This window comes from Branchiostoma lanceolatum, chromosome 5 (genome assembly GCF_035083965.1).
Source record: "Branchiostoma lanceolatum isolate klBraLanc5 chromosome 5, klBraLanc5.hap2, whole genome shotgun sequence".
Classification (NCBI taxonomy): Eukaryota; Metazoa; Chordata; class Leptocardii; order Amphioxiformes; family Branchiostomatidae; genus Branchiostoma; species Branchiostoma lanceolatum.
Genome location: NC_089726.1, coordinates 8,033,683 through 8,042,980, shown reverse-complemented (window position 1 = coordinate 8,042,980; position 9,298 = coordinate 8,033,683). Strand labels below are relative to the sequence as shown.

Genomic DNA, 9,298 nt, shown 5'->3' with positions numbered 1-9,298 from the left:
TCAATGTAAGCAAGCAAGCAAGTAACTCACTCAATTTCACTTGCAATGGTCCTTTCTGAAAGTTCAGTACCTTAGATTCTGGTGTTTACATGGTTTTTATGAGGAGGAAAGAAGCCGCCGGGAAACAGAAAGAAACTTTTCGCGCAAGGGCCGACGGGAGTATTTTGCGTCTCAGACTCTCACCTGACTCTCTCAGGGCATCGAACCCGGAAGTAGATTAATACTACTCAACAGGAAGAGAGACGAGCTTGAGGTTGATGAATTCCTTACCACGCTTGAATACAACTCGCGGGAACATAGAACCTATCGGGGTGCAGGGGTATTACTTAAGAATTTCCACCTGATGTAACTCAAAGTTTAAAACCCACGCACCGAAAAGTGCAGCTGCTTGTGTGATTCAGTTTAACGGAAGTGCATGTGCAGTGACAATATCGCCGGTTCCAACCCACCCTGTGACTGTAGCAGCTATTTCGGTGTATTAAAATTTACAGAAGTAAAGTTACAAGGACGTCTTCCTTTTTTATGAGTTCACGACAACGTGGCCATGGCGGGAGGCGGGTGCACACAGGAGTTTGACGACGAAGAGGAGTATTACCATGTTCTCAAAAAGGAGGTGAGTTTTGGTTACATTCACAGGTTGTTAGCAAGACCGTGAGAATCGATTTAATACCAACGACCTGTAGAACCTTTAGCAGGACTCACATGTGGGTGGCCCCTGTGTGGGTTAAACAGTGACCGGTTGGCTTTCGTTTTGACTGTAAACATGGCGAACTTCCAGTACCATGATATAGCTTATTTGTTTGATCTCTTTCTTGTAGCCTTTTTATTTTTCATCCATTTATGACTCTTCAGGGTAATCCCTTCAGTTACTAAACTAAGTATTATAAACTGGTTTCCAATTGAGCCCTTACAGAATCATAACAAATCAGGATATAAAGGAAATACTCAAAATAAATCATACATTCAGGACACATTGACATAATTATAACATCATGTAGTAATCATCAAACATAGCGGCATAATAAGTCATAAAAACAACTCAAAACAATAAAACATACTTGTTCAATGGTCCGACTGATGTCCCTTGCACTCCCTACAGTTACAAGGAAGTCGTCACATGAGTTAATTCACAATTTTTATATCAGAGTCAAGATATAAGATAGTTTGAGATAATGCAATAATTTCTAAGTAGTTTATTTAGGTAGGAACATTTCCTAAATCTTGATTTACGCCTTATTCATTGATATTTCATCCACTATTTAAATCATAATGAAAAAAGTGTCTTTAATCTGCTATAAAACTAGCATTCACAATATTCTATAACAGCTCTGGACACATTTAGTTTCTTCATGGTCCTCCCCTCATTTCACACTCTGTCTTAATTATTGCATGACTGTAGGTCCTTGAAAATCTTCGGAGCGAGCTGTGTGACAACCGACTGGAGTTTGAGAAGCTCCTACCGTACCTCAGGTCGCAGCGGACGTTAGATCGCGACGCGGAGGAAATCATCGAAAGACGCCCGACGTCTGCGGAAAAGATCAGCAAATTCATCGACCTGATACAACAGGGCGGTCCCAATGCATTCGACATCATGTGTGAGGCTATGACTAAGAAAAGGACCCAAGTGCACTTAGTTACAAAATTACTGAAGGAATTTGACAGAATAAAGGCAGATCCACCCTGTAAGTATGAAATCACAGTGTTCTTAACCACAGAGCTAATATTCTTGTGTTCTTGACTTTGAACCCTTGCTGGTACATCTAACTGTAACGTCTAAGTGTCACATTATCATGCTCAACTGTCAAGTAAATGAGCATAATGTATTGGAATCCTGATGTTGTGCAGGTGTTGTAAGGGCTCAGTAGCCCTTATGTACCGTACCAGTGTGTCCTATCGCCAGCATTCATTGTACAGTTATTTATCTTTAGCCTCTATTGTTCAGTTCTCACTATGGTTAGTCCTAGTTAACATCTGTCTGCATAGCCTATGGCTAAACAGTTGTATTCGTGAGGAAGAGTCTCTGCCACATAGGTCACATCTGTAGGTTGATTCAGTTTGGGAGTTTACAGAATGTTCATCTTCTATCATGCTCCAGAGGACTCATGGAAACATCTTTCTCTTATTTTTTCCAGCGAACTTGAGACTTGTGACGACAGAAGGGTCAAGTGATGCTGGCTTTACTGGTGTCAGGGTTGTGGAGTCAACAGCAGGGTTACCAGTTCCCGGTGCGCCGGGCGGTCCGTCCGTACCAAGTGTGGACGACAATGTCATCGAACGGCGTAAGGACTGTTTTATTACATGTACATGTATTTCTATAGATACAGGCAATCGCAAGGAAGTTTACTCACTTGAAAGGATAGTTACTATGGTCTTGTCATAAATACTAACCAATTGCAAGGTCTTAAGAGAGAAATATTCAGTTCAAAGTACTTAGGACTAAACTGGGAAGTATCCTTAGACTTATGAAAGCAGTAAAAAAGACCTTATAGCTGTTTTATTAGAATGTTGGAAACAAGAAGAAGAAGGCTTCGCAGAATAACTTGAGTTCTTGGTATTAGCAACGATGCATATAACAATCTTCAATGATACAGATGTAATATCTGAACATTTGAATGTCTAAATGCAATGATTTCCCTAAATATATTTCAGGCACACCGTCTCCAACTTCTGCTCCTTACTGGGCCCATTCCTGACCAAGCCTGCAGAAGATTACGAGGTCCATGATACATGTTCTAGTATTGGCATTTACCAACAAATTAAGACTGTGCAACAGCTGCTCAAGACAACAGTTACTTAAGCAACTGGATAGATTGTGTTATCTTATAGAATTTATCCAATTGCTTTAGTAACTATTATCTTGTGTATCTTTAATATTACATGTACCTGGAAGTCTAACCTTCATTGATGTATAAAAAGCTGATTACTCAATTTACTTTTAAATCATGTATCATTAACGTTGGGTAACATAAATTCGCGGGGTACTTAAATTCGGGATTTTTCGAAAACGGGGTATTTAGGGATATGTGCTAGATGCAACATCAGTAATACCGCTAGAAATGCAAACTTGACAGACTAACGTATTCAGAACACTGTCTGAAAAGCTTCGATAACCATGCATTAGAAGTTGGCTACGTCAAAAACTCTCCGCCCCTTATTGTCACAGTCTTAGGGCTTCGTGGGAGAATTACACAACATGGTTGTCGGCTGGTTTATAAGAAAAATGTCACATCCGCTTCCTGCTAAACACAATTATTTACAAGACAACTTATTACAATCTCTTTTGCTAACCTGCAACTGGATTCTAAGTGTGATCAATCATCAAAACTCCTCTCTGTTGCTACAACCTACGGCACGTGTATTTTCCCGCCGCCATATTGTTAACCAGAATCCTGTTGTCAAGCAGACGACAAAGGTTTGTGAGGAACACTTTTTTGTCTAAATGCTGCGTGTGATAGTGGACTGAGGAAGATATTTTCCTCAAAGTTTGCTCCTAACACAACAAGGAACACATGGGCATAGTAGTATTACCATTGCTACGGCATCCAGCTAACTTGCCATGAATAATGTAACGTTACACGTTGCCCGATGATGACGCCATGATGGGCCGACTTTGAGTGAAGTTCTACCGACTCAACACACGGGTTATTCCCGAACTGGCCTGAAGTGTGCGGTACGGCCGTTTTTTCGTGTATTTTTTTTACTTGGACACGTCTATATCCATAACACTCTCCTCAAGCCAAGGATGGAACGAATAGCTGCTGTATAAAATGTGATTAGCGGTAAGATATTCAAGACGAATCTTCTCTCCCGAATTAATGTGCCCCCCTGTCCGACAGCACCGTCATTGTGCGTGCGGCGGACGATAGTTTCAAGTTGAAATATTATGGTGTCAGCACGACTAGAGACAAAATCTACCATATATATGATTAGTGCAAAGATAGTACATGATACTGAAAGAATAATAGAAAAAAAGGATGGTTTATTGTTCTGCTAGATTGATTTCAGTCAACCATTATCGGAAAAATCCCGAATTTATGTTACCCAACGTTACATGTAAAATTCAGTACCAACAGGCACAGAGTTTATTGATACTGATGATGTTTTATGCTATTAATAATCCAATGTTCATTTTTTTTATGTCAGCAAAGTAACACTAACAGTGTGTTACATATACCAGAACAAGTTCTAGTAGTCGCGTATAGAAGTACAATTTCTACCTCCGTAGTACAATGTAGTTTTCCTTTACAATGGGTAGCTTTTGTGTTCCAGTTTTTCCATACTTTCATTGTATACATGTACAATGTACATGTATCTAATAGACTGTATGTTTGAAATATATGAATTACAAATAAAAAGGGTAAAACCGCCAATAATAGCAGCCTATCTTTTCACATTTATTTGCATCTAGTTCCCAGAGGATATAATGTGAAGTTAATGTTTATGTTCTTGGGCAGTTATTGCCCAAGAACAAACATCTCTTTACAGTGCAGGTGTACAGAAGCTTTGTGCATCTGTACTACTAGTATAAGACTCATGTGTGGGATCCTTAAGTCCTAGTAGCTGTAATGTCCAGAGGAAATATTTGGGGAGGGGGTAGTTATTGCCCAAGAACAACCATCTCTTTACAGTGCTGGTGTTTAGAAACTTTGTGCATCTGTACTTTAAGACTCATGTGTACTTTAGTCCTAGTAGCTGTAGTGTCCAGAGGAAAAGTTTGTGGGGGGCGGCAGTGATTGCCTGTCTAGCTAGGACTCTTCACAGTGCAGCAGTACACAACCTTACTGCATCTGTACTTCATAAATCTTGTGTTGGATCCTTCAGTCCTAGCAGCTGTAGTGTCCAGAGGAAATGTTTGGGGAGGGGTGCAGTAATTCTGACGTCCCGTCCCCTGTACCTGGGCAGGACCATCTCCCCACAGTGCAGGTGGACGGGGACTTGGTGCATCTGGATCGCACGCAGGTTCATCTTCTTCAGGATATCCTTCGGCACCCTCTGAAAGGCAAAGGGAAACATAGACCTTAAGACTCTTTACAACAGCTAGGGATGTCCCTGTGGCTCAACTGGTAGCAGCCTCACAGTTGAGCTCCCGGCTCCAATAAGTTCGTAACTGGGAGACCCCGGTTCAATGCTGGGACAGGACTTCTTGGTTAAATAGGGCTGCACCCATCCTTCAGAAGGGAAGTAAAATAGGGGTCCCATGTTCAAATAGGTGGTTCAAGCGGGCTAGTACTCCCTCCCCCACCAACCCTTTAAAAATATACCCTGGTACAGAAACATGGAAAAAAGTGTTCATGTTTTGACCTAAACTTTGAAATATGATATGAATACTAGACCCCTAGTTCAAGAAATATGAAGGGTGATAAAAAAGACAGTGCAGCAACCCTATGTTTCCTAAAAAAATCAGACATGATAAATGCATGTATGAAAGTAAAACGACAGAAGACTACCTGTGTCCTTGGGCCTACATTGGTTGGTTCCATGAGTGCAGGCATTCCTGCGACACTCCCCACACGTGAGGAGTACACATGGTCCCCCAGGATACTGCACAGCTTGGTGGACAGATGGACCTGCAGTTGGTCCACAAACACTAGAAAGTACAGAGTAACAAGGTCAGAAATAATGACTTTATCAAAGAAAGAAAATACATTCTTTAAATCATACTACTTAATGTACAAGTAGTGCAAATAAAATTCAGAATTCAATATCAACAGCAGAAATCTAACCATGGAGTTAATGTATGAAAACTCCTTAATCCAACAATGACACTCACAGCAAATGCATTTAAAAATTATAGATCATAATAATACAGGCAAACCTGTACAAGTGACCACCTGTACATAAGGACCACTTGGCCATTGTGACCACTTTTTGGAAGTCCCCTAGATATTTTTTCCCGTTGACACAAGCAATAAGAATCCTGTCTATAGTGACCACCAGTCAACATAGCCTAGATTTTATCGCTCCCCTCAGTGGTCATCTTGGGCAGCTTTGACTGAAGTCTAAAATGTTTTGAAGAAAGGAAACATCTCTCGTACTTTGCCTCGGCTCCAGCTGGACCAGTGCATATCCCTGCCCCTGACTCAGGACCTTGTACCGCGTCAGACAGTTCCGTGCCTCCTTTCTTCTCACTGCAGCTTGAGTTGGGTTTAACACTGGTACAGTCTGAAGGTACAGAATGACAGCAAGTTACAACAGTTTAGTAAGCTTTGACTTTCAATCAAATATGCATAAAAATGGACTGGTCTTACCAAATAACTCGTCACGCAACATAACAAACAAAAAAAGTATAATCATCATTTCCCTAAGTATATGCTACTCAACATGAGCAATTCAAGCTGGTTTGTAACCTTTCTGGTAACCTATCCATAAGCTAGTACCAAGTTGATACCTTTTCATTCTGTTGTAGTATTTCATTCATGAATCATGACAACTTGCAGAATGACAAACCTACCATTGTGTGATCTCCAATTTTCTGCTGGGCAAGGTGGCACTTGATTTCACCTAAGACAAAATGAAAAAGTAATATTTCTTCAAAAGCCATCCAAAAAATCATAAGTTCTGAATATCAAACATTGATATGACTTGATCAACCCTTTTCAAACTTGACACTTACTTGAACCTTTCTCTATAAATTAGTAACAGTTAAGTACTTGGTAAAGGATGGAGTGTACAGCTAACATAGAAAAACACAGATACACAAACAATTTTACATGTGAAAAGTAGAAATAAAGAACCATGTTACCTTCAGGTGAGTCGAGTGTCCCAATAACTACACCCCTGTGAAGTAAGAAACACAAGCTGCTGTTAGTCTAAGATTACAGAGATCTTAATTATTTTTTAAATGAATATTAACAGTGAACATACATTTTAAAAACTTCAATTTAGAAAAAACATATACATTGTGTGGCATTATTCATGGCATGCTTCATGGTAAAGACGACGACACCAAGTGCACTATTGTTGCAGGTTATGACACTGCTAAAGCTCACAATTTATAACAAGATTACTGATGGAACCTATGAGTTACTAGTAACAAGTCAACAGCTACAAACTAGCACAGCGATGTTGACTTGTTTGTACTACCTACCAGTATTTCCTGTAGAATTTGTTGCGTTGTGTGGCAGCTTTTGTTACGTTGAAGACTTCTGCTCTAGCTTCTGGTGTCCTGGCCAGCAGTACAATCCCAGATAGGTGCCTGTGGTGTAGAAAAGTAAGGGAACACATTCCACTTGCTGTCACTTATCAATAATCGTGAATAATTTCATCAGCGAATGACTGAATAGCAAGGTTCTTTTTAATATTCACAACCAAGTATTTTACAAGAGCCGACTTAACATTTGGAACCGCATCATCTCACCATTGTTGCTTAACAGTACTTATTAATGAAACAATACTTTACATTTGGGACTGCATTGTTAGCAGTAACACCTAGCTTCAGTGCACTGTGAACTAGTCAGTATTGCTCTGATGAAGATGGCTGACAGCTGTCGAAACGTCGGCTCTTGTAAAATGCTTGGTTGTGAATAAAAGAGCCTTGCTATTCACTTATCAATGTTGTTAGCTAATCATTTTGGTAATCATACCTGTTCCTTGCTCATATCTGACTGGTTATAATGAGTAAATCTCAAGAAGCCTGGAAGATACAAACAAAGAAAAAATGAATAAGACTGCACATCTCACCAGTCTAAGGGTTTGACTATGGACAAGTCTGGAGCTTCCAGTACAGCACCTAGTTCAGGAAGTAGACTGTTCAGACTCAGCTGTTCTGGATTCTGACCTGCAATGACACAGAGAAACTTGTTTGTTAGCAATCATAATGGCCAAGACTTTTGTTTGTGCTCCCAACGTTTTATAGTGGTGCACCTAGATTTTTGCTGGTGTGCCCAATTTTGGGGGTTGGGAGCACAGTGCTCCTGTTAAAGTCAAAAAGTTAGTCTAGAGCCCTGTCATGGCGAATTTTGAATTGATATAAATAAAGTCTGTATTTTAGCAGACTTTAGCAGAACAATGAGAAAAACCTGAAGATCCATCTCCAGCATACTTTCAAGAAATAAAATCTAAAGCAGTACCATGTGTAACTGTATATGAAAATGTATAACGAAATAGACAAAATGCAATACTGTATAACAATTGACAATTATGGTGGCAAAGTTTGATTTACCCTACGCAAAAGCACAAATTCGATAATTTGATATATCCAAGGAGGTTTCCTTGATATATCCTAACACTTAGCAACTTACCTTGCACAGGTAAACCTGCCAGCTTGTTGATTGCTACAATGTGACCTGGAAAAATATTCATACCTCAATATCATCATTCTGCTGTTTGACAAAATTCTGCAAACATATTGGCATAAACTAAAAGGAAACACAACTTCTACTAGAATAGATTAGAATTTAGAGAAGATTCAACACCAAGTACACAATTCGGCGTATGTAAAACACTGTAATGTGCTGGAAGACTGTGATCAATCTATAAATTGTTCTTATAATTATCATTATCATTAAATATACAAAACATTTTTGTCAAGTATCTGTGATATCAATATTACCATCATCATAAACAATGCCTCTGCTCTGAATCCGTCCCAGGAGTTGCTTCTTCGTAAGTTTGTCGATCCTCGGTATTGTCCGACCATTCAAGATGTTCTTCTTTTCCGATACCTTCTTTTCTGAGGCCTTCTTAACACTACCAAGATCCTCAGATACCTCTTGCTTTCCCCTTTGAACTTCAAGTTCACGATCGTCCAAGTGTTCCACCATTTCTAGAGGGTTCTGTGGATCCAAAAACCAAGGAATGTCGTCATCTCTTTCAGCTGAAAGCTGTCGTTTACACACGGCACTACTGGCGGTGGCGACGTTGGCGACTGGGTTGGAGAAACTGTGGCGAACTGTACTAGTTTTTGTCCTTCTAGACACGTGAACGTCTGACAGACATTTGACTCTGGTCCGAGCCGATATTGGAAAATGTTGGCTTTGGCCGGCTTTGGAGGACAGTAAGCGATGAATCCGAGTTAGAAACAGGACGTCCACCTCCCGAAGAAGTCGCTTGGGTAACATCGCCATGCTAGGTTGAGAGTTGTTGAACTTTAGAAGCAAAATTCGTGAAAAATTGCAGCGGTGACGCCTTCAAAGGCACACGGACAGCGACATGTTGGTTGGAATAGTACACGTGTAAAAGGGTAAAACTAGAAATCGCCTAAATATAAAGAAATATATAAAATATAAAATAATGAATATTATTATTGCAAATAGAATAATGTATGAATTGCTCTCTTAAAACATATTTGTTTTACATT

The 9,298-nt window shown here is 39.9% G+C and overlaps 2 protein-coding genes across 2 annotated transcripts; one reads left to right on the top strand and one right to left on the bottom strand.

Moving 5' to 3' along the window:
- The first annotated feature begins 222 nt into the window (after window positions 1-222).
- Window positions 223-4,373, top strand: LOC136434783 (B-cell lymphoma/leukemia 10-like). Its single transcript, XM_066427829.1, has 4 exons — window positions 223-613; window positions 1,400-1,682; window positions 2,133-2,279; window positions 2,650-4,373. Exons 1-4 carry the CDS (start codon window positions 545-547, stop codon window positions 2,691-2,693), a joined length of 543 nt encoding a protein of 180 aa, XP_066283926.1. The 5' UTR covers window positions 223-544; the 3' UTR covers window positions 2,694-4,373.
- On the bottom strand, window positions 2,480-9,186 carry LOC136434782 (mitochondrial mRNA pseudouridine synthase RPUSD3-like). Its single transcript, XM_066427828.1, has 9 exons — window positions 8,552-9,186; window positions 8,241-8,285; window positions 7,681-7,777; window positions 7,088-7,195; window positions 6,743-6,777; window positions 6,452-6,501; window positions 6,036-6,162; window positions 5,448-5,587; window positions 2,480-4,992 (listed from the first exon to the last, which is right to left on the bottom strand). Exons 1-9 carry the CDS (start codon window positions 9,063-9,065, stop codon window positions 4,795-4,797), a joined length of 1,314 nt encoding a protein of 437 aa, XP_066283925.1. The 5' UTR covers window positions 9,066-9,186; the 3' UTR covers window positions 2,480-4,794.
- Between the last annotated feature and the right edge of the window lie 112 nt (window positions 9,187-9,298).

What these genes read in the sequence shown, in the direction of transcription:
- LOC136434782 (XM_066427828.1), bottom strand. Translation starts at nt 9,065, where the DNA reads ATGGCGATGTTACCCAAGCGACTTCTTCGGGAGGTGGACGTCCTGTTT. An exon ending in AAATTCTACAGGAAATACTG is followed by an intron (nt 6,778 to 7,087) that starts GTAGGTAGTACA and finishes CTTACTTCACAG; the next exon opens with GGGTGTAGTTATTGGGACAC. An exon ending in ATGTAGGCCCAAGGACACAG is followed by an intron (nt 4,993 to 5,447) that starts GTAGTCTTCTGT and finishes TTTGCCTTTCAG; the next exon opens with AGGGTGCCGAAGGATATCCT.
- LOC136434783 (XM_066427829.1), top strand. Translation starts at nt 545, where the DNA reads ATGGCGGGAGGCGGGTGCACACAGGAGTTTGACGACGAAGAGGAGTAT. An exon ending in ACCATGTTCTCAAAAAGGAG is followed by an intron (nt 614 to 1,399) that starts GTGAGTTTTGGT and finishes GCATGACTGTAG; the next exon opens with GTCCTTGAAAATCTTCGGAG. An exon ending in AATAAAGGCAGATCCACCCT is followed by an intron (nt 1,683 to 2,132) that starts GTAAGTATGAAA and finishes TATTTTTTCCAG; the next exon opens with CGAACTTGAGACTTGTGACG.